This window comes from Rhinichthys klamathensis, unplaced genomic scaffold, assembly GCF_029890125.1.
Source record: "Rhinichthys klamathensis goyatoka isolate OS25496 unplaced genomic scaffold, OSU_Roscu_1.1 h1tg000289l_1, whole genome shotgun sequence".
Lineage (NCBI taxonomy): Eukaryota > Metazoa > Chordata > Actinopteri > Cypriniformes > Leuciscidae > Rhinichthys > Rhinichthys klamathensis.
Window position 1 is genome coordinate 2,821,955 of NW_026606808.1, and position 25,546 is coordinate 2,847,500.

Consider the following 25,546-nt stretch of genomic DNA (forward strand, 5'->3'; position numbering starts at 1 on the left):
ACACACACATGCTTGTATATATTTAAGAAATATTTTCATGTATATACTGTATATAGATTTATATATAATTTATATTATATATAAATATTTTATATAGAAATAATATTTTTTTCTTAAATATACATGCATGTGTGTGTATTTATATATATACAAAATAATTATACACAGTGCACCCACATATATTATGTAAACACAAACTTTTATTTTGGATGTGATTAATCGTGATTAATCATTTGACAGCCCTAATTATTTTATTTCAGCTTTATTTTCAACACCGCACAAGAGTTAAAGCTGTTTAAATCATCTTCGTTTATGGTTTTGTATTGTCATGGTGACAAAGCAGTAAAATTGCATTTAACTTTAAAGGTTAAGAAAGAGAAAACATTCATATTTTTATGGAAAGAGAAAGGAAGACTGCATGTTAGTATGTATGACCTGTAGGTTCCTGTAGTGAATTGTACTCCGACAGTGTGACGTCTTGGCTGTTTGTTCGCTGTTGTAAAACAAGCCACACAGGTTGCAATAAAATCCTGTCCTTGGCACAATGAACTCCACACCTGCCAAAACAACAAAACCAGACAGAAATCAGAACAACACCAAACCGATACATTTTCTGAGCCACGTTCTCATATACTGTGTGTGTGCAGGGGTGTAAAGTCAGCTCTTCTGAGGGAATCAAGTGCGTTAGCTGTGTGGTAATGAGTACACAAGCTCAGGCCTCGAGGGTGCAATTCACACCTCACTCAACAGGATGACAAATGCTCCACTGACATCAGCTGGCCTTAAAGGCTTCAGTTACCCACTGAGAGCCTACATCACAGCCAGAGCCGCTCAAAGCGCCGCTATTACTATTGCTCATGCTTTCTTCTTCAGGACTAAACGGCGTTTATGTCATGTGGCTCAAATCTTTTGACTCTGGTGGACGTACCTAACGGTATGCTGTGTTCACTAATGGCTTTCTCCTGATCCTGAGAAGGTGCCGCAGCACAGATGTCTGTCGCCTGAGGTGAAGAGGCCGGTAATGAGTCGGGGATATCTAGAATAGAAAAGCAGGTGGAATGATCAGTCTAAGCACATGTTATTTTATCTACAGCCTGTAAATCACATTAAACTGCCGCTAAAGGTTCAAAAATGCCCTCTAAGATTTTATAGCAAGTAGATTTTAAATGCAACTTCTACAAAATGTGTTTGAATTTCACAGTTTTTGTAGGTAAAAAAAAAAAAGTTTAAATTTTGACAAATAGGTTTTGAAAATTCTGACATCATTTACCTACCTTTGTCAAAAAATAAAGTTATTATCAAAATGTCAAAGCTTTCACACACAACAAAAATGCAAGTGTCATCAAGTTAAATTTGTTCTTGGCTAATCAAAACAAATATTGGCAGCTCTCCAGAGTGCAACAAAAAATCCAAATGCGGTTTCAGCGGATATCATCTTGTGAGGTGCCGTTAAGTTCATTTCTAAGTGACTTTCGAGTGCATGCAAAACCGAACACGGTACAAGCGGTGATGTCCGATTGACAGGCAAATGATTCTCAAGAACTTGCTCTTTTTAATGAGTCAAAAGGATTCACTTTTTGAACCCACTCGTGATTTAATGGTTTGAAGTACTCAGTCAGTGAATCTGAACAGCAATCTTAATTAAACGATTATTAATTTAGATTCACATTTTTAGATTTCTATGACATTTACATTTATGCATTTGGCATATGCATATGAACAGCATTGTTAGCGCTATGCTCTACTTTTCGAGCTACATGAAAGCTACCGTAGTTATGAGGAACTATTAAGAACTATGTGTTAGTAGTATCAGTAAGTAACCTTCCCCAAAACTGGGTTTATACATGCATTTACTGACAAAATTATATGACTGTGGGTACCTTTCTTCTGACTGTCCTGTTTGAGACATGGCTCCTTGTTGTCCATCTCTGCCTCCTTTTTTTCGTCATTACTCGAGTCTGTCACTTTTCCACTTTCACATGTGCTACTGTGGTTTGGAGGCCCAGCTGGTGTGGCTGTGTTGGTCTGTGTATCCATATCAGTGGCGGTGCAGGTCTCCTCCAAAGCACTCTTGAACTCGTGGGACGGGAACTGGTTGAGTTGAGAGACCACCTGCTCTGGGACAGATGACTTCAGGGGCGTTTCTCCGGGGCAGGACTGAGCACCTCCAGAGCTTTCCTCTGAGACCAAATCCAGTGGTGGAAGGGTAGGGGGGTCCACCACAGTGTCCTCGACTTTTGTTGGGGTTTCTGCATTTGGTTTAGGGCTCTCTGTCGTCGACTGACTGGGCTCAACTCTCCGGTCCTCCTCTTGAAGGTCAGGTAGATCAGGTTCAACTATAGAGTCATCCTCTCCTCCAACTTCATCTACGGTAACCAGTTCCTCCATGCTTTTAGGATACCAGCTCTCCTCCTCTCCATCATCTCCACTTTCCGGTCCCTTGGCAAGAAATGAATACTTTCATTCAGCAAGTATGCATTCATTTGACCGAAAGAGACTGTAAATTCATTTATAATGTTACAAACGATTTCTATTTCAAATAAATGCTGTTCCTTTGAACTCATCAAAGAATCCTGAATGAAAAAATGTATCACTGTTTCCACAAAAGTATTAAGAAGCACAACTGTTTTTGTCACAGATTGGTGGCTGTAGTGAAGCGCATGAAGGAGGAATAAACAAAATAGTCATCAAACTTCAAACACAATAAACAGGAGAACAACATGGAGAAACACAACCACGCATACATTGATGATACAGGACCAAGAACCAACTCAAACTGAGGGCTTAAATACAGAGCACACAAAAGAGATCAATCAATTAAACACACAGGAAAACTGTCAAACAGAAACTGAACCCAATGAAAACTAACGGAGGACGGGCATCCTGGAGTCGTGGAAGGTAACGGGCAAGTGGGCAGGGCGGTGCCAGCAGGCTAGGAAACCTCAAGGGTGACAAATGTGATACAGGAGCCAGGGAGGCGCCGGTAACTCATGGAGCCAGGGAGGAGCAACCTCCTCGACCACTGTAGCTATGAGGATGGATCTTGACTCGGCCACTGTGGCCGGGGACGGCTTGAACGGGCTCGTGACTGAGGTCAGGGGCTGGAGAGAGCTCGTGACTGAGCTCAGGGGCTGGAGAGAGCTCGTGACTGAGCTCAGGGGCTGCAGAGAGCTTGTGACTGAGGTCAGGGGCTGGAGAGAGCTCGTGACTGAGCTCAGGGGCTGGAGAGAGCTCGTGACTGAGCTCAGGGGCTGGAGAGAGCTCGTGACTGAGCTCAGGGGCTGGAGAGAGCTCGTGACTGAGCTCAGGGGCTGGAGAGAGCTCGTGACTGAGCTCAGGGGCTGGAGAGAGCTCGTGACTGAGCTCAGGGGCTGGAGAGAGCTCGTGACTGAGCTCAGGGGCTGGAGAGAGCTCGTGACTGAGCTCAGGGGCTGGAGAGAGCTCGTGACTGAGCTCAGGGGCTGGAGAGAGCTCGTGACTGAGCTCAGGGGCTGGAGAGAGCTCGTGACTGAGCTCAGGGGCTGGAGAGAGCTCGTGACTGAGCTCAGGGGCTGGAGAGAGCTCGTGACTGAGCTCAGGGGCTGGAGAGAGCTCGTGACTGAGCTCAGGGGCTGGAGAGAGCTCGTGACTGAGCTCAGGGGCTGGAGAGAGCTCGTGACTGAGGTCAGGAGGGGCTGGAGAGAGCTCGTGACTGAGCTCAGGGGCTGGAGAGATCGTGACTGAGCTCAGGGGCTGGAGAGATCGTGACTGAGCTCAGGGGCTGGAGAGAGCTCGTGACTGAGCTCAGGGGCTGGAGAGAGCTCGTGACTGAGCTCAGGGGCTGGAGAGAGCTCGTGACTGAGGTCAGGGGCTGGAGAGAGCTCGTGACTGAGCTCAGGGGCTGGAGAGATCGTGACTGAGCTCAGGGGCTGGAGAGAGCTCGTGACTGAGCTCAGGGGCTGGAGAGAGCTCGTGACTGAGCTCAGGGGCTGGAGAGGGCTCGTGACTGAGCTCAGGGGCTGGAGAGGGCTCGTGACTGAGCTCAGGGGCTGCAGAGGGCTCGTGACTGAGCTCAGGGGCTGGAGAGGGCTCGTGACTGAGCTCAGGGGCTGGAGCGGGCTCGTGACTGAGCTCAGGGGCTGGAGAGAGCTCGTGACTGAGCTCAGGGGCTGGAGAGAGCTCGTGACTGAGCTCAGGGGCTGGAGAGAGCTCGTGACTGAGCTCAGGGGCTGGAGAGGGCTCGTGACTGAGCTCAGGGGCTGGAGAGGGCTCGTGACTGAGCTCAGGGGCTGGAGAGGGCTCGTGACTGAGCTCAGGGGCTGGAGAGGGCTCGTGACTGAGCTCAGGGGCTGGAGAGGGCTCGTGACTGAGCTCAGGGGCTGGAGAGGGCTCGTGACTGAGCTCAGGGGCTGGAGAGGGCTCGTGACTGAGCTCAGGGGCTGGAGAGGGCTCGTGACTGAGCTCAGGGGCTGGAGAGGGCTCGTGACTGAGCTCAGGGGCTGGAGAGAGCTCGTGACTGAGCTCAGGGGCTGGAGAGAGCTCGTGACTGAGCTCAGGGGCTGGAGAGAGCTCGTGACTGAGCTCAGGGGCTGGAGAGAGCTCGTGACTGAGCTCAGGGGCTGGAGAGAGCTCGTGACTGAGCTCAGGGGCTGGAGAGAGCTCGTGACTGAGCTCAGGGGCTGGAGAGAGCTCGTGACTGAGCTCAGGGGCTGGAGAGAGCTCGTGACTGAGCTCAGGGGCTGGAGAGAGCTCGTGACTGAGCTCAGGGGCTGGAGAGGGCTCGTGACTGTGCGCTCGGGGGCTGGAGAGAGAGCTTGTGACTGAGGTCAGGGGCTGGACATGCAGAGGGCCGTTTCTTCTTCCTCAGCCTCCTCCTTTGGGCTGGGGTTAATGCAGAAATTGAACAGACTCTGGACTGGACTCACGAACTACAGCAGGCTCTGGAACTGCTTTCTCTGGAGCTGGCTCTTGAACTTCACTCAAAAGAACAGGCTTGAGAATATTACTTATTGGAACAGACTTGGGACTTTCACTCACTGGAATGGACTCGGCAATTTCATTCACTGGAACGGACCGGGGGATTTACTCAGCAGCTAAATCTGAACCATTCAGCCAGAGAACATAGTTATATATTCCAACAATGACGAACTGAATCTACCGGGAGACAGGAACTGATACAGTTCATCATTCAGTCCCTCCCGAAAGCAGGCCTTGAGCATGTGAGTGGTCCAGCTCACCCGACGGTAATACTGCAGAAACTCATCAACTAATTGCTCCAAAGGCCAACCGCTCTGTAGGATGGAGATGATCTTCAGCCCGTTTCTTTCGTTCAGCCAGATCTATAGTGTCTGGGGTCCTGTAGTCTGTCACGGATTAATGGCTGTAGTGAAGCGCACAACGAAGGAATAAACAAAACAGTCTTTAATTATAACTTCAAACACAATAAACAGGAGAATAACACAGAGAAACACAACCACACATACGTCGACAATACAGGACCAAGAACTAACTTAAACTGAGGGCTTAAATACACAGAGCAGACAAAAGAGCTAATGAGATAATTAACAGGACAACAGGTGAACGGGATCAATCAATGAAACGGGGAGGAAACTGGGTCAAACAGGCAAACAGAAACTGAGCACAATGAAAACTAAATCAAAACAGAAAATAACCATGACAGTTTTCAACATTGATAATATTAAGAAATCTTTCTTGAGCATCAAATCATCATATTAGAATGATTTCTGAAGGATCATGTGACACTGAAGACTTGAGTAATGATGGTGAATATTCAGCTTTGATCACAGGAATAAATTCACGTATAAAAAAACTGTCATTTTAAGTTGCAATAATATTTCACAATATGATTTTTACTGTATTTTTTATAAATTAAATGTAACCTTGGTGAGCATAAGAGACTTCTTTCAAAAACTCTTCCTGAATCATAACATTTCAGTAAGCAAAAACGCAGGCAGGAAGATAAACAGGGTGACCACCTGGTTATTGCTCTGTTGCAGGACAGCTAATGGGATTTTGCTGGACAACGCAGGACACATGGGAGAGAGATACATTTACTACTATTAGACTATGTAAATATTTATTTTACATTAGTCCGAAAGCCTATGTCATGATAAATATAAAACGAATAACAGAGTAGTAGGTAAAATCACATTTTATACTAAAATAAATTTCCCTAAGTAGTGACTAAGTTATGTTCATTTATTAGACTATACAAACATTAAATGTATTTTACCATTAATGCATCTTGAACTTGCATTCATGAATTTGGATGAACTTGATTTGGCAGACTTGAAGAGGACAAATAATCCATTATGTGTCTGTATTTAACCTTCCCCCGGAGTTTACTTTTGATGAGGTCCACACTAGTTCCTTCTTTTCTCTATCCATGTAGTCATCATTAGCGGAAAAAAAACCTCTTTACGAATATGTTCAGGGCTTGACATGAACTTTTTTTGCTCACCAGCCACTGTGGCTAGTGGTTTTCCAAAGTTAATACCCACACAGCAAAACATAGATATTTTTTTTAATGATCTCATAATTATATTAACAATAATATATTAATATACACTCACCGGCCACTTTATTAGGTACCCCATGCTAGTAACGGGTTGGACCCCCTTTTGCCTTCAGAACTGCCTCAATTCTTCGTGGCATAGATTCAACAAGGTGCTGGAAGCATTCCTCAGGGAGTTTGGTCCATATTGACATGATGGCATCACACAGTTGCCGCAGATTTGTCGGCTGCACATCCATGATGCGAATCACCCGTTCCACCACATCCCAAAGATGCTCTATTGGGTTGAGATCTGGTGACTGTGGAGGCCATTTTAGTACAGTGAACTCATTGTCATGTTCAAGAAACCAATTTGAAATGATTAGAGCTTTGTGACATGGTGGAAGTAGCCATCAGAGGATGGGTACATGGTGGCCATAAAGGGATGGACATGGTCAGAAACAATGCTCAGGTAGGCCGTGGCATTTAAACGATGCCCAATTGGCACTAAGGGGCCTAAAGTGTGCCAGGAAAACATCCCCCACACCATTACACCACCACCACCAGCCTGCACAGTGGTAACAAGGCATGATGGTTCCATGTTCTCATTCTGTTTACGCCAAATTCTGACTCTAACATCTGAATGTCTCAACAGAAATCGAGACTCATCAGACCAGGCAACATTTTTCCAGTCTTCAACTGTTCAATTTTGGTGAGCTCTTGCAAATTGTAGCCTCTTTTTCCTATTTGTAGTGAAGATGAGTGGTACCCGGTGGAGTCTTCTGCTGTTGTAGCCCATCCGCCTCAAGGTTGTGCGTGTTGTGGCTTCACAAATGCTTTGCTGCATACCTCGGTTGTAACGAGTGGTTATTTCAGTCACTGTTGCCCTTCTATCAGCTCGAACCAGTCTGGCCATTCTCCTCTGACCTCTGGCATCAACAAGGCATTTCCGCCCACAGAACTGCCGCTCACTGGATGTTTTTTCTTTTTCGGACCATTCTCTGTAAACCCTAGAGATGGTTGTGCGTGAAAATCCCAGTAGATTAGCAGTTTCTGAAATACTCAGACCAGCCCTTCTGGCACCAACAATCATGCCACGTTCAAAGTCACTCAAATCAACTTTCTTCCCCATACTGATGCTCGGTTTGAACTGCAGGAGATTGTCTTGACCATGTCTACATGCCTAAATGCACTGAGTTGCCGCCATGTGATTGGCTGCTTAGAAATTAAGTGTTAACGAGCAGTTGGACAGGTGTACCTAATAAAGTGGCCGGTGAGTGTATATTGAGATAATATTAACAATAATATATTGTCACTTTAAGACCTGACACATTATGTTTTGTGTTTTTGACTGTTTAAGCGCAATAAAAAAACAACATTTTGTACTGAGAGCACAAAATCTGCGAGAATGGGTAAAATAATGCGCAATACGTGCAATCCCATACCGAAATTCAAGACAGAGAGAGAGAGAGAGAGAGAGAGAGAGAGAGAGAGAGAGAGAGAGAGAGAGAGAGAGAGAGAGAGAGAGAGAGAGAGAGAGAGAGAGAGAGAGAGAAAGCGCAGCTGGTATCGTGTATCTGCAGAAATTTCGTATTGGAAGCGTTTCAGATATTTAGGTATCAATATGTGTAGCGAAAAATCTATATTTTTGACAACACTTTCGACAAAAATGTTTATACTATATATAAAATTGAACACGCCAAGATGGCTAGTAGGAGTGACTGCGTTACACGCCACTGCTGAAATCCACCTGTATTTTGCAGGTTGGCGGGTGTTAATACCAAACCCTGTATATGTTGCTTGGTTATTTTCCTGCTCAAGCTAGACATTTTTTAAATGCCAATCACAATTATTTCAGGGAAGAAAAAAATACAGGCATACCGTAATTGAAATGCAGCACACTGTTTACATCTTGCAGGAAAGCTCCCAATTGCGGGACAAGTGGCCACCCTATAGATAAATGAATGAATGTGTGTGTTACTGTTTACCTCACTGTCACACTTTGAGGACTCTGCAGGTTTGCTGTTATGAGGAGACGCTGATCTTTCTTTTGCTCTATGTTCTTCCTTCTGTAATACATTTTAAAAAAGCAGTGTTATTCAAATATTGTCTTGAAGGGCTGAATTTACATTCCACTCCTTTTAATATATAACGAAGAGTTATATAGGGAATCATAGTTTTCTTAAATCTATTTCATCTATTCTGGTATTAGTGTTACAAGCAAATGTCTAGTTGGTATCTGAGAGGTCTGACTCGGTGTTTTTTTCATTTAGGCCAGCTTCCACAGAATAAATATGCAATTGTTTTATAATTTATTCATTTGATCTTCATGCAAACATGCAATCGTCATTTGTTATCCATATGAATTTTTCCTTTGCCGTTCTCATGACAGCTGTACAAGACATGTAAAGACAACTGTGCCTAGGGTCATGAAGGTCAGCAACGCACCACATGTATCCACTAATACATACTTGCCATTTGTAACTCTAGGTTAAAAATGTGACGACGAAACATTGGTAGTCTATGTCGGATCAAGTTTGTCCCAACTTTTCTGGAGTTGAAATATTGTTTAATAAAGCAGTACATTTAAATATTTAAAATAGTTTTAAAGTGTATATATTTGAAAGTGTATAATATTAAAAATAAATATTTTGATATAAATAAGATGTATTATAAAATACATGATCTAAATGATTACATCTAGTATTCTTAACTCTTAATTTTTGTGATTCAGTTGACACATTATACGCAGTTGTATTACAGTTGTTCTTAAAATGATGTGAAAAGTGTAGGACATGCCTTATTTTGGGACTCTTTCTCCTCCTCCTCTCGTCTCCGGCTCGACCTCTTGCTGCGTCCTCGGTCTTCATCTATCCGGTTGGAGCCGGTGTCGTCCGCCACGTCTGACTCCGAGTGTCTCGGCCTGTGATAGTCTCCACCGTCCCGTCTCTTAGTTTTACCTTCATGTCTGTGATGTTGCGGCCTGCTCTGTTTATCAGCCTTGTACAGTGAGTCTTTCTTGTAAAAGTCATCTATGGAGTGGTAGGAGGAGAAGGAGGAACCCTGAGGACTCCCGCGGGGGTACCAGTCCCTGCCCCGCTCGTCCCCGTGCCCCATCCGGGGGCTGATCCGGTCCCCGGTTTTAAGGTAGGGTTTCCTGCGCTCAGACAGCCACCCGTTGGCTCTCTCCTCTTTGTCGTTCCTCCAGTCGTCTCTCTCACGGGGGTCCTCGTCGCCTCGGGAATGGGACGTCCAGTCCCAAGAGGCCCGGCGCGGCCCCATGCCGTTGCTCCAGTCAGGCCGCGGGGGACTGTGTGCAGAACTACATGAAGTGAAGCTCGGACTGTGGGAGCGCGGACTCAGAGAACGACTGACTGGGCTGCGAGATCTTGCACGTTCTGGGAGGTACCTACACAAACCAGCAGCAGATTTGAGACGATGATAAAGAAAAAGAAAAATCTTTTTAAAAACACAAATGTACTCTCACTTTCACTTTCTTGGTCTTATGTTAGGGTGACCAGACGTGTCCCCGTTTTTCCGAGGACAGGACACCGAAACCCGGGTCTGTCCCCGTTTTACAGCATGTTCAAAACAACCCGGAAATACACAGCAAAAAAGCCTAACCATCATAGCCTGCTGGTTACCAGACCAGTCGTGTAGTGATTATGTTCACCAACAGGGGGAGCCGTAAGCTACATTCATTACTGGGTCGGACGCCGCTAATTTAGCCATGAAGAACTGAACCTGGTCGAGAGCAGAGCACTGTTATTTATCTTTTTTTTGTGTGTGAAATTTGACATACAGAGATGACATTTATGATATACAACTATGTATACAATATACCAAATGTTTTAACAATAAGTTCAATCTCATCAGAATACAAAGAAGCGCTACTATTTATCATCACAGTTCAAGAGACACGCCATTATGAGTTTGAAGGTATTTACATACTAGACTTGACTATAATAATTCAATAGTATACTATAAAACAGTCACGAGGGTCTGTAGGGGTCCTCTCTATGATGTCATTTCCTTTTCAATGTTTTTTTTTTTCTGCACAACATGACTTGGATTTGGAGGACAAAAGTTTTTCAAATGTTAAGCAGTGAAGCTGTTTTTTTTACTATTATAATAATAGAAGATTATGCCAAACTACTTTTCGTGAATTTCATTATTTTACTGAGACTTTATTTCTTTATTATGATACCAGGACAGTTGCACTTACCCAGACACTTTTGACTTTATTTATTTTATTTTTTTATATACCTTTATTTAACCAGGGAAGAAAATTACATTGAGATATGATTTATGCCTTCCAAAATTTGAATTTTTAGTTTTTTTAAGTAATTAGAAATTGAAATCGTGCTCTTAATAGAAAATATGTATTCACATCATCATTGTATACACGAAATGTATTTTTTGAATAAATGTAGTTTCAAACCCAACAGAGTCCCTATAAAACACCCTCACCTGTCAGTCTCCTGCACCTCATCTCGCTCTCTCTGGGAATTGATGTCATGGATGATTGAGTCGACATCTTTACCTGGTTTCTGGATCAGAAAGCAAAACACTCTTGAGCTGGGTTTGTTCGAGTCATGTGATGACGATGAGGCGAGACGACACGTACCTTCAGCTGCAGCTCCTTGTATCTCTTGGACATGCGGATCAGGAGCTTGTGTGCGTTGACTGTGGCCGGCTGCAGCTGGTAATACTGAACCATGGCCTGAGCCGCCTCCACGTACGCCATTTCAAGAAAAGCCTGACAGAACATAAAATCTGTCAAATGGGATCCGAACAGATCTTTTAAGATATTCTTTTTAATTGCGTAATAAATCTTTAAGACAGTTACAAGATCGATTCAACGCCAGGCATTTCAGGCACATGTCAAACTTGGCACTGGACCCAGAATGGGATCCAGTTGGTACTAACAGCACCAATCAAAAAGTCAATCAAACGTGATTAACGAATCGTGCTGATGGAGACATCATCGGTGTCAGGGTTTAAAGACGAAGTGCATAAAGTGCTTGCCTAAATCTATTTCTGCAGCCTGGCACTATTTACAACAAACAAACTGTACGATAAATCAACTCAGGACACTGCTATCTTAGTTTCAAATGAGGTAAACAGTTATTTAAGTGAATAATACAGCTTGTAAAAGTTTTAAGTCACCATGAAATAAAAACTTCAACTTCAAAAAATGTTATGGAATATATTAACGTGCCCTCATAATCTTTAATAAAAATATCTTCTCCTCCCTCTTGCAGCTCATCTCTTCTCTTCTCTGATGATGCGTTTACTGGCGTGAGGGCGGGGCTACCTGTCACTCACATGAGATCCACCAATAGCAAACCACAACCATCCAATCAGTTCCCCATTGACAAAATCAGAGAAGCCATTTCACTCACAAAAGTATGCAAGCTTGTTTCCACCACTGAATAAAAAAAAAAGGTAATTGCGACTTTATATCTCACAAATCTGACTTTTTTTCGCAATTGCGGAGTTTACATCTCGCAATTCTTTTTTTTCTCAGAAATGCGAGATATAAACTTGTAATTGTGAGTTTTAAGTCAGAATTGCAAGATATAAACTCGCAATTCTGACTTTTTTCTCGCAATTGCTCGTTTATTTCGCAATTCTGACTTTTTTCTCAGAAATACGAGTTAATACTTCACAGTTCTGACTTTAGAACTCACAAAATTGCATGTTATAAAGTCAGAATTATAAGACATATACTCGCAATTATTATAGATATAAACTCACAATTCTGAGAAAAAAATTATTTTCCCCTATATAGAATTTGACTATAATCTCGCAATTGCGAGTTTATATCACGCAGTTCAGAGAAAAAAAGCCAGAATTGTGAGAGAATTTTTTTTATTCTGTGGCGCAAACAAGCTTTCATACAAAAGGGAAGAAAAGACTACCCTTTCAACAAAATATGTTGACCCAGGAACGTGTTTGACGATTTCCTGGGTCAACATATTTTTATCCTGGAACAACGTTCCTGTCCGTCCGAAAATATAATCCAAACACTGATGAAGAAGCACCTAACCCTGGTTGTAAGTCTAAACGTAATGCGTAAAGAGAATATAACAGCACACACTCTTGAGCACATTTTATTATTACCAAGGTTTCGGCACAACAAGTAGCCTTTGTCAAGGCTTGTAAGCCTAAACTTGGCATAAACTGTAAACTTGTCCATCAAATCTGATTGGTTGATTGGAAGACGTTGATGCAGGAACATGTTGTACTTGGTGAAATGAGGTTCTGCCCAAGTCGAAGGCTGAATCATACCTGATGCGTCGAGCGCATGAGGATGTAGTTGGTCACTTTGCCGAAGGGCAGCCCCAAGTTGATGACATCATTCTCCGTGCAGCTGCCCTCTGGGAGATTACAGATGTGGACCACGCGCCCGGGACACGCCTTACGCTGAAGAAACTGAGAGAGGACGGGACGCAGTTAAACATACAGTCCCTTAGATTATACACACTTTTTCATCTGATCAACAATGGTGGGAAATGTTTAAGAGCATTTCAACACATCAATTACATATATGTGAACATATTTGTGGCTAGCAGTTAATGTGTGATCTTTTTATACCTGAAACAGTTTGTTAAAAAACCACCTGGCCCCTGCTGTGCTCACTAATGCCCCCTACTGGTGCTGTATTACTGGTAGAGTTTATCATTTAAAAGCATAAGCGCACTGAAAACTCAAACCTGATCAGAAAACGAGAGATATCAATGTGGGATATCATAAATGTCTCATAAAAAGTAACCCATGTTTCAATTTATTCTTTCAAAATTAAATTAAAATAAATAAATTTAGCTAATTAGTCCATATTATAAAATACCAAAAATCTGAAATTAATTATAAAAATAATAAAAATTCATTAAAACAAATAGAAATTTGGATAATCGATATTACATTCCATATATTAAAAACTACAGAAAGTCTCTCTAATATGTAAAAAGAAAAGCACAAAATTAAACCTAGTACAGAAAACACAATATAAAGACTCAAAAAATTATCTAAAATAGATCATAGAAATTGAATAATAATAATTATTATTATACCATAATTTAAAGATTCTAGAAGGGATCTAAAATGTAAAAAAAAAAAAAAGAATCTACATTAAAATTCTAATTTTAAGTCTCTTATGCTCACTACGGCTGCATTTATTTGACCAAAAATACAGCAAAATTGTGAAATATTATTACTATTTATTACTGTTTTCTATTTGAATATATTTTAAAATGTAATTTATTCCTGTGATCAAAGCTGAATTTTCAGCATCTTTACTCAAGTCTTCAGTGTCACAAGATCCTTCAGAAATCACTCTAATATGAGGATTTGCATTTATTATTGCATTTTATTATTATTACTTAAAAAAATACCGATGCCAAAATTTTACAGTAGCATATACCACAATCTAAAATAAAAAAGTACATAAATAATTCTACAGTGTCTAAATAAATAAATCTAAATACTCTAAAAATGTCTAAAAAGAATTAAGTTATTATGTCTTATATTATTATTAAAATTTTGTCTCAGTAATATAAGCTACAGTGAGGTGTGATGTGTACAGGGTGTTTGATTGACAGCAGCAAGTGTGAGGGGCGGTCAGTCCACATCAGTGTTTACACTGCAATTTACACACCGTACGAACAGTATTATAGTGGAAGGACCACAGAGATCTGCAGAGTGCGTGAGAAACGATTAATGATCGTGACTGCCGGCTGTGAGAATCAAAGTAGAGAAACTTGTGAAGTTCCTGTAAATGATTCAACCATCATACTCAGACCGGATCTCAAAGTGGAGCTGAAAAGCCCTTAAATCAATGTTAATCTGGACATCCTGTCAGACTTTCCCTTTGCCCAAATGTGCCAAAAAGGTCACATTAGTTCTACCTCCATAAACACATACCAAAATAGCCCCCCAAACAGGCTGTTTATGCCTCTGCTATATGCTTTACAAGTCCGAATGTAACTCTGAAGGGCTTCTATGCGCCGGGATGGTAAAATGCAACACCAGTGTTTTGGAGTTCATTCAGCTTGTTGTGAGCAGTCAAAGCTCGAGGTTCTGGCAATGATCATGGTGAGATTATGTTGAAACACTGGGTAAAGCATAACTGGCATTGCAGTGAAACCCTGAGGGGCTGTGGCTGCTGCTGATTGGCTGGCAACGACCACCCTCAAAAGATTTTTGGTCAACCAAGGCAAGTGAAATTCAAAGTATGAGATGTGCTTGTTTGCAGAGATGGACAGAATCTCATCATTGGAGAGAAGTGCAAAAAAGAAGAACATCTTCAAACAGGTTTCCCCTAAACACCTCCTCCTGTCTGTCATTGGTTGGCCAAACAGATAGCTCCGCCCCAAAGTCACGCCATTGGTCGAGTCACTGTTGCCATGGGATTCTCAAACAAATCCAGCAATGTTTTGAAAGCATCGCAGTATAAACAGTGGCTACAAAGCCACATTTTAACATAAAATTAAACTACTAATGGCTTAAATATGTCTCCGCATATTAAGTTGCAGCTTTATTTTAGTATTGTATAATTAGTATTCATATTTTTAATTCATTTTATTTTTATATTTTCCATTTTCATTTCAAGTTTAGTTGAAGTTTTAGGATTCTTGCGGTTTTATTTCAGTTTTAGTTTTTTTAGTAAATCAAGTTAAACTAAAGGAAAATGATAAATGTTGCCTTGACAACTAGCTGAAATAAAACAACGTTTATTTTTATTTCAAGTAACAAATATGCTTTGGTAACACTTTACAATAAGTTACCATTAGTAACAATGAGCAAAACATTAGTTACAGTATTTAATAATCTTTGTTAACGTAGGAAATACAAATACTGTTGTTAGTTCATGCTAGCTCAGGTTCAATAAATAATATTAACATGAACAACTTTTACACAAATATTGAAATTGGTATCAACTAAGATTAATAAATGATTTTAAGAATTATTAATAATTGCTGTTTTAACATTGTTAACAAATGTACCCTTATTGTAAAGTTTTCACAGTGCTTTTTATAGTTTAGTTTTAGTTAACTGTTAATTACTGTTATGTGTAATAACCCTATTAAGTTGTGATAAAGCATTTTAACTCCACAAAAAGTTACTCTCTTCAGCTTTGAAAATATTTTCCAGCACAGAAGCTGCAATGGATGGTATAAAACCTGAATATGGCTAAAGACCCGAAAATGTAATAATGATTGGCGAAACATTCGTGCATTTAAAGGGTTAAAGTCACATATGCAAATAAAGACAATAAAAATTAATTATAAACTAGATAACCATTAATTAAATGTCTTCTGTATGGCAAAAAAAACACAAAAAAAAACACTGACATATTTCTAACAAAGAGAGAAACCAGATTAATGTTGCAATATGTAACATTTATGATGTGTTCAGTGTTACCAGTAAAATGATATTTTTCAGCTGTTGTCATCGCAATGGTTTGAAAACAAACAAAAATGTATTGGCAATCTGATTACAATCTGAATGCGTAGTGCTGTAATACGCATGTCAACTGAGATTTGTCATGAACACATCATAAATTAGGAGAACGAAAGACAAGCTCTTCGGAGTTCCAGTGATGACCGGCACCATATCATGCTACAAATGCATTCACGCCTGTTTGCTTATCTAGAGAGGGTTTAAACTGCTTTACACAAGCCCTGAAACAGGTTCATCTGAAACCTATAGCATGCACTTTCTGAATTTCACAGATCTCCTGGCATTCCTCCCGTCAGGAAGCCTTTATCCCCAAGGATCGGGTTACGATTCTGTGGGCTGAAACCGAATTCCCAGCCTCAGAGCCTGGAGCAGCACACACATCTTGATTACTTGGACAGACGTGGACTTTCTTTGTGGACTGATTTTTTTAAACTGAAAAGAGTTTTTACATCCTAAGCTAAAAAAACGAAGAGTTATTAAAGCGCCGCCAACGTACAGCTGCAGTGCAACAGGTGGGTTTTATAGGAGCTAACATTAGCCCGTGCCTTCGCTTCTCCAGTGGACTAAATCATAAATAACTTGGCTAAAAAGACCAGCATAAAGAATCTTTGTGCAAGTCTCTGAATCCACAAGCTGGCAACTGCATAAAATACCATCCTGCACAGGACATGGTTTCAATTATAGGTGGTTTGACGTCTACGCAAGGTCAGAGCATCTAATCCAAAACAATGCTTCACGCAGTCCATATGTGAGGATCCATCAGTCGCACTCGGGACACGCAAACAGCCGCTACTCGCATTACTACACTACATGCAAACAAAGGACGAGCATGAGAGAAGACATGAAAAATAGACTGTCCAAAGATACACCGATGACAAGAGTAATGTAAAAGAAATGCATTATAACAATGAATATAATATATAATATATGTCTGTAATTGTAGCCACAGTAATAATCCATTATAATATGTACCTATCATGGATACACTACCGTTCAAAAGTTTGGGGTCAGTAAGATTTTTCAAAAATAAATTAATGCTTTTATTCAGCAAGCTTGCTTTAAATTGATCAAAAGTGCCAGTAAAGATGTTCAAATTGATACAAAAGATTTCTATTTCAAATAAATGCTGTTCTTTTGAACTTCCTAAAGAAACCTGAAAAAAATGTATCACGGTTTCCACGAGAATATGAAGCATCACAACCGTTTTCAACAGTGATAATAAAATGCAAATCCTCATTTAGACTGATTTCTGAAAGGATCGTGTGACACTTAAGACTGGAGTAATGACTAAGTAATCACTAAATAAATTACATTTTAAAATATATTCAAATAAAAAACAGTAATAAATAGTAATAATATTTCACAATTTTGCTGTATTTTTGGTCAAATAAATGCAGCCTTGGTGAGACTCATTTCAAAAACATGTAAAAATCCCACTGACCCAAAACGTTTGAATAACAGTGTACATCTTCAAAGAGTAAAATTACACATTAAACACATGATAAATTAATAGGGGTGTTATAATGCATTGCACTTAGTCCAAAAACACTTATTATTAACCAAGGAATGATTAAAAATGTTGTTTTGATGATAATGTAAACTGTGATTATAAGTCATATGCTTTTGTCATCTGCAAATGCTGTAACACTGTTTCTCTCTTGGTAACTTGCTTTCTGTTTATATCTCTGTCTCTTCTCAGTCCTTGAACTCAAAATGGCCCTGCTTTGGTTTACTACACTGAACTCACGTATACAAGTAACTATTATTCTTGTTTTTGTGGGGCTTTTTTAAGTGAGACAGAATATTAAAATTAATGAATGAATCAGAAATGAATTCTAAAGTTGTAAGATTATATATAAAAAAAGGTACTGTTAATTTGTAACATTCGCTAATTACAACTAAATACAGTGCAAGCGACTACAGTCAGAAGATGTTTGAGATTCAAATCAGTAGCCTGTCTATGAAAAAAAATCGGTGGAATATTTACCATCAGATTTTATTTGCTAGAAAGCCAATAAAATTTTTTTAATCTTTTAAGTGGCTCAATTTTCTTCCATTGAGCGACCAAAATACAAGTCACAAAAAAAAAATGTGCGTCCAATGATATTTTACTGAGAGACTGAGTTTTTTTTTGCATATATGCACAGAAAATAGCTAGCAATAATATATAATAGTGTTTAAGAAACATAGTTAAACGGTGCTTTGTATTATGGGTGGTAAATTTTTTTCAAATCACTCAGCACTGGCAGGTCTGGCAAAAAGTTAATTTTGGAGGCTGATCCCACAGCTAAATAAAGTCCTTGCACAACAATAACAAGTGTTCAGTTTTTACACTGAACCAGATCAGTCTAGCCTGGTGCATTCCCACCTCATTACAACAGCATGATAGCATAACAACTGCTCAGCCGACCCCGTTCATTTAGCTGAAAAATACTGTTGTGCTCGAAGTTTGCAGAGCTGTGTATTCACAACGGAAACGATCCCCTGTCGATGCTACTGAACCACACTTATACATGAAACCCTTTCCTAGTAAGCAATGAGTGAGCTGTACAATACTGATCACTTGCACCTGTTCTTAAAGAGCTCTAGCTGTGAAGATGGCTCAGTTGTCCTTTGAATAATAACTGTTAGACTGTGATAATAAGCACTAAGTAATCTGTCAGTCATTGAAATAGTGTGACCAAAATATAGCATGCTCTGTATCTCAACACTCTTGGCTTCTATACAAACCCTGTGAGCTAAAAGAACAATGCTGTGAGATAAGCCAACACACACTCAGAATTAAAGACCTCATCAAAAAAAGCTGGGTGAATTTTTCAGGATTACAAATCCACACCAGTCAAACGCCAAATATCATGTGAATTAAAATTTTTAACTAAATATTTATTCCTTAATCCATGTCTTTTTAATGGTCTTTCCCCATTACTAACCTTTGCCCCTGAAGTAAATCCCGGCCCTGAGAGAGGAAACGGCATGGCTGTGGCAGGCAAATATGAAGCACTTCCAGTTGAAACATCTGTAGAAAACAGGACAGATATCCAAACATTAATTATAAATAATACATTTTGAGGAATACATCTATTTTTAACAACCATGTTGCAAATTGTTCACATCACCTTACTTGAGGACCCACTAAAAAGTCAGACCCCATGAAATAGTTTGACTAAAGAATTTTTGTATGTGTGTTGATGTATTTACTATTGAAACGGGAAATTAGGGCAGCCAGGGAATATTTTAGTTTATTTAGGGCTTGTAGTTTTTAGCCAAAAGACTTTAGTTTACATACCAGCCTACAAAACCAAATAAAAACCATTTCATTTGCAACCAAATCATTTTTGGAAAAGGATGTGAAGTAAAAAATGTGACATTGAATCAAATGAAAGTATGTTAGCATAACCGAAAACACACAGATTAACCATCGCTGCAATTGCTTCCCTATAGTATGCGATAAACAGTACGCCAACATAGTATGTCCGAATACATAGTATTGGAAAAACAGCAACAGAAAAAGTCCCCGGATGATCTACTACTTCTGGCGAGATTCTGGTGTGGGCATTCGATGGTCACTTTACTATCCCATGAAGCCACGGGAGAGGATTAATGGAAGTGAAGCTACGCAACTGAAGCTGGTAGGTCACGTGACAGTAACAAGCACATGCTTCTTGCTAATGCTAGCCAATGGCTAGACGATCAACATATTGGACAAAACTGTGATTACACCCCTTGAGTACAAGATGATTCATCAATATTTTTAGAAAGAAAGTTTGTTAAACAAAAACTGATCAGTGAATAGTTTTGTTTTTTTCAGTTGTTTCTGACAAAACCAAAAATTGTGGTGTTAACACACGTCACTCAAGTGTGTGCCAGACTGTAGACACTCCACATTCCCCACAACTGAAGTGACAGCCCTAAAAATAGAGTCCTCTCTAAAATCACGTCCCAGAGTTTTCTGTCCCCTGAATTTTCAGCACTTACATTGAGGGACAAATTAGGAGATTTGACTTACCTTGACCGGCAGCTGATGTGTATGCCATAGTGTTACTCAACGCCATGTTGAGACATCCTTCAGACGACACTGGAAAGTGCACTGCTCCGAGCGGCGGGCTGCGAGGGGGACAGCACTGCATTTAGATCCTAAATCCCAGTGCATCTGGTCTGACTATATCTTATGACACCGCTCAAATTCAGGCATATCTCTCTCTATATGGAAGACGACTCTTTATAAAATAACTCTGCGTTTAATACGGAGATTGGTTGTACTCATAAAATGCTTAACAAGAGTATCACAGGCGATGACCTGTAGGTAATAAGGATCAAAATAGACCACATACAAACAAGCCCTTTAAAAATATCTTGCTTCTACACCAAGTTAGCAACGATTAGCCGCCCATGCATCAGAGTTGGTGGTTTATCAACATGACAGACACTTAAAACAGCCCTGAACATCAATTGAGGAAGGTTGTAACATGGTACAAATGGTATTTTCGCCAGTACTCACCTTTCAGTGTAAAGCGAACAGTTCTGCAGATGTAACTTGCCCTTCACATGCTGGTCCCAGTCCTGAAAACAGCACACACACACACAAATACACACACAAACACGATACGCCTGTCAGATAGACTTCACCACCATCCTTCTCTATGAGAGCGAAAGATTCCCCAGGCGTTGCCTCAACCTGGGCCAATTAGAGAGCTAGTAGTTCACCACAGAGTAAGGGCAAGCAAGAGTTGAGAACGAATGCGATTACGACAAACTCCTGCAGAACAACTGCGTCCTCCCCCCCTTCTAAACCTGCCTCCACTCCACACATGCCAGCTGCCACAAAAGCATTTACACCCTAGTGTAACAAATGAGCCCATTTTAGCCAAGTATCACGAAAACCCTCTCAGTTCTGCAGAAATAGCTGGGGAAAACAGTTGCTGGAGTCGAGACCAACTGGATCTCAATTCTGGATACTGGATGCTGCAGCTGAGACATCTGGATAGACTTATGTAGGTATGGTACCATAAGTCTATAAGCAGAATTCAAAGCCTAGCATACATTCGGCACATGTAGAAGATTCTTGTGAGATTTGTATTCTTACAAATATTTGATTCCGTTTACACCTAGTATTAAGATCTATCTTTGTGATCTGATCTCAAGTATTCTGCATTAAACAGGGTCCAGCGGGTCCAAAACAGTTTATGATCCAATCTCGGTTGTTTCGATCTCAAGTGGACAGTGCTGAATACAGGTGTAAACTGAATTCTAAATGGTTTCTTATCCAATAAACATTCAGAGTAGTCATAAACAAATGTGACCACATTGAATTTGCAGTGCAAATGCTAATCTATCTTTGAAGTTGGTGTGAATGGTCCATTTACTTTGATCTCAACCAACAAGTCAGATCTACTCACCTTCAAGTTGTAAACCTTCTTTTCACAAATGGTGCACTGATGGGGTAGGTGTAAAGGAGTCGTCCCATGATAGTCATTGAACTGGTGGGGTTGTAACGACAAGGTCACCCCTTCTTCCCCTTGAGAAACCTGTGGCTGCTGTTGAAATCCCCCTTGCTGCCCGATGGGTGGACCAGTCCCTGGTCCACATGTAGAGTTAAACTTAGGATCTGCTGTGGGTTCCTCAGGGTTATACAACTCTGCCCTCTGACCCACAAACCCTGGTCCAGGTGGTACCCAACCACCAGGACCTGGTCCTTTACCCATATCCATCTTCCCCAAGTTGATCGGACCTTTCCATTGCTCCTTAGTGGCTGATGAAGAAACAGATCCTAGATTCTGATCGTTGCTTCCTCCCATGAAACAAGTTTGTTGTACTGGTGTTTCTGTGGAGTAGAAGTCTCTCTGAAAATTGCTGTGGACATTGTTTCTGGGTTGTGTAGTGGCTCCACCATACTGTCCTCCATCACATGGTTTATTAACGACCACTGACGTACCTCCCAGATATCCAAACTGCAAGCGTCGGTCCGTGTCCGACGAATATGTTCCAGGCTTTTTGCCGAAATCATTGTGCTGACTAGCTTTCTGGTTGGACATCCCACTGTAGGCAGTGGGCCTGATCCCAGTGGGATTTGGGTTAAAGCCACCCCCAACCAGTTGTCCTAGGCCAGCATTTGGGGGTGGGAAGGCTATTGGTGGAGGCGGAAAGGCTCTGCCGTGGGCCTGGGCCATACTTGAACCCCGAAGATGGTTGAAGAGAGGCTGGGACATGGCCACATTGGAAAGGACCTGGTTTAGGACAGAAGCTGCGGCAGCAGTATTAGTGGTCTGGGCAAGTTTGAGGCGGTGAAGGGTGAGCTGGGCCTGAAGCTGAGCCAGCTGAAGACCTGCAGGACTCAGCAGCAGGTTCTGACCCACTCCACCATGAGCACCTCCCAGAGGAGCAGACTTATTATCAAGCTTTTCTCCTGAGGTACTGTGGAGACACACAACATTTTGTCAATTAAATGATCATGTGCCACAGAAAATGTACACTGTAAAAACTAGGCATCAGCAAACACCCCACATTAGTGTATGAGGCGAAATATAACTCGCGTGCACTGTGTGCAAAGTTTTGTGCACAAACTACACACCCAAAGCATACCGAATTGAGCTCTCTTTCATGTCTTCTTTCGCTTGAATGAACAATTTCACAAAAAATTGTCAAAATGCCTATCTTGGCGAGTATCCTAGTTAGGGCTGACTTCTAATAGTCGAGGATATAACCGTGAGACCGACGGTTATACTCGACGCATCCGCACGAGCGCGAAGGTGCGGACGGCAAAAAAAATGAAGCGTTGGGTGCGCAAGACCGGCAAGACCCCATTTTGCTTGGCTGTGTGCACAGCTTTTTTGTAACAGCGCGCGCGACGCCGCATCCGAGGATGAACGACTTCAAGCCGAATCTGCCCGAGCATGTAGGCTACGTCTCACCGCACCGGCACGCAGTTTGCGCGTCTAAATTGCAAAGCTCATTGCAAAGTTTTTTTGTTAAGGTTTTGTTTACTGTGTGTGATTTATTTAAAACAAAGCACGTTCATTGCAACTTTTTTTGTTAAGGATTCATTTAATGGAAAGCACATTCACTTCTAGTTGTCTTGCTGTTCATTTTAAATAAACGTAGAGCGAGTTGTCCTATAACAGACGAACAGTTATTCAACCGCACGTCTAGCTGCTATCTAAAAAAAAAAAAAAAGGTTCGACTATCAGTCGACTACGGCAAAATCTAACGAATCAGATTCGACTATGAAAATCTTTAGTCGAAAACAGCCCTAATCCTAGTAAACATAGTCGGTTATGTGTTAAGTGAACATAAACAGTCGAGAAATAAAATGCATGTTTACAGTATCTGTGTATTGGATCTGTGCATTTTATCTTAAAGTGACAGTAGCCTAATATTCCTGCTGCTGTCCGTTACTGCAAAAAATCACTCAATGCTCTTGACTGAATAACTTTTGTAACTTTAATAAGTATTCATCTATATTTAATTTATGCAGTGAAGACAATTCAGTGTTATTTACTTTATTCAATTTGTACACAATCTAAACCTACCTAATTTGTATCCAACTACTGTTAGGTCTACCTGAAAAGCACTGTTTATTTCATTTACATCTTTGTTATTTGGATTATTTGTTCTTATTTTATTACAGACTGTTTACTTGACTTTAATAGTGTTTAAAATGTATATTTATATTATATATTTATCTAGATTTGTTTTCTTCATTTGTGTTGTTCTTGCATTCAATGTAAAAAGTCTGGCGAGTAAAACAAAAAATGTACTAGCCATTGGCAACTCAAGCTTCAGTGTGTTCGTAGTGGGTAGAATTGGTTAATATTTCCATAAAACTGTTCTGGCTACTCAAAAAAAAAAAAAAAACTCAAAGCTCTGTTCATGGAACTTTCTAAAACCCCCAAAACAAAAAAATATTCCCAGAACACTACAGGAACCAAAAATGGTTACATGGGTCACTGTTTTAGCGAAAGCTTTTGAAATGGAAATTTTTGTTTTGCAAAACCTCAAGGTGCTGAAATGTTTTTTTCTTGCTCAGAAACATTCTTCCTGACTAGACATGAGTACAGAAACTGTGAACTCCCTGTCCCTGTTTGAGTGGACTGATTAATGCGCTCACATGCTTGCTAAATTTAGCAAGCAGTACTATCAATCAAAATATCTGTGCAAGCCTGATGGCACTCGCTGAGCACACACCCTCCAATCCAAGAGCTGACATAAGTGCCAAAGCCACAAGGAAGAGTTGTAATAGTAGAGAAAGAGGGAACAACAATGTTTCTCAAAGGTACAGGCCCTAATAAGGGGATTCTTTTATGAGGTACATTCCAGGTGTTCTGGTGTTTCAAATACAGACCAATGTCATGCATGAGCAGTCAAGAAACAACTGGAACAAGGGGAGGCCCTCAGATCCTCTCAAATCTGAATTTGTGCAACTGAATCTTTTGGCGGGATTAACACCTCTCCAGAGTAGTGCTGGAGACATTTAAGATTATGACATGGTCTTACAGGAGCCTTTCCAGATCGTAAAGTTCACACATCAATACCAGCTCTAAATAAGTTATCCCTTCTTTCTTTAGACCACAAAATAATCAGATAAAAGGCTGTTTTTCCTACTCATTACACAAATGTTCATATTTACAACACATTTAATTAAAGATTTGTATGTAAGAAACAGTCCATTGCTGTGTTCCAGTTCACAGTGTTCAATGACTTGTGGGTTAATTTAGCTCTCCACTTCTCGTGAAGAGATATGGATTTCTTCCATTTGTGGTTTGAGGTGACTCTGACCCTGATTTTGAGTCTCACATAAAGTTGGCTGAATACACTTTGAAGTCCTTAGCAGGGCACTATAGGCAACTTGAACACACCTCTAGAGTGAATGTGTAAGAACAAACCAAAATATCTATACCCAATGCACACGGCTACATCAGTATTTTAAGCATTAGTCTAAAGAATATAGAGTTGGAGCGAGAAATTGGCAACCAGGCCACCTCTGTTTCAAGCACTCCTGATATTCATGGAGGGTTACAGTGACTGTCATCTGTCAATGGCCGCGTTTAACTTTCCACAGTCACTTCCGGGGCTTGATCGGGCCTTGTCTGGGCTTCCTCAGGGCCAACGGCCAGGGTTTTTTGGCCCGCCGAATATATTGGTCCAAACCGCGTGATTTTTTTCCCCAAACCACTTCAGCGGAAATCCCACCCTGCAGCCGATTTCATTGGTTTAGGTTACAGTGACGGGTAGGTTTAGGGATCAGTGTTTGGTGTAGGCAATCAGTACAGTGATTGACATGATGACCAATCAAAACTTTATAATCGGCTGCAGGGCGGGATTTCCATTGAAGTGGTTTGGGAAAAAAAAAAAAAATCACGCGTCCAAAGCGGGCCAACTCAGGCTTGAGGAGTGGTTACAAACAAAGGCAGAGTTTATCTCAGTCTGGAGATGGCAGCGCCGGATGGTTTCATATACCAGCTAACATAAGCAATTTTATTTTTATAAAATAAAGCAACTCCCGTTTTACGTAAGCTTCCTCTGTTTCTCTGACTGAAAATGTAACTGTATTGGGACTGTCGCTGGAGAGAGTGCTAAAGCTCCCCAGGTCGT

The 25,546-nt window shown here is 41.0% G+C and overlaps 1 protein-coding gene across 1 annotated transcript in view; it reads right to left on the reverse strand.

Annotated features, from left to right (window-relative positions):
* The window catches only part of rbm20 (RNA binding motif protein 20), a 68,822-nt gene that overhangs the window by 1,434 nt on the left and 41,842 nt on the right, over positions 1 to 25,546 (reverse strand). Inside the window, exons 2-13 of the mRNA XM_056269738.1 lie at positions 21,355 to 22,369; positions 20,457 to 20,518; positions 19,965 to 20,062; positions 18,889 to 18,974; positions 12,788 to 12,931; positions 11,121 to 11,252; positions 10,964 to 11,043; positions 9,293 to 9,902; positions 8,482 to 8,562; positions 1,881 to 2,439; positions 929 to 1,036; positions 436 to 557 (exon numbers count right to left, since the gene is read on the reverse strand). Coding sequence (XP_056125713.1) covers positions 436 to 557; positions 929 to 1,036; positions 1,881 to 2,439; positions 8,482 to 8,562; positions 9,293 to 9,902; positions 10,964 to 11,043; positions 11,121 to 11,252; positions 12,788 to 12,931; positions 18,889 to 18,974; positions 19,965 to 20,062; positions 20,457 to 20,518; positions 21,355 to 22,369 — 3,097 coding nt within the window. The remainder of the gene's footprint in view (positions 1 to 435; positions 558 to 928; positions 1,037 to 1,880; positions 2,440 to 8,481; positions 8,563 to 9,292; positions 9,903 to 10,963; positions 11,044 to 11,120; positions 11,253 to 12,787; positions 12,932 to 18,888; positions 18,975 to 19,964; positions 20,063 to 20,456; positions 20,519 to 21,354; positions 22,370 to 25,546) is intronic.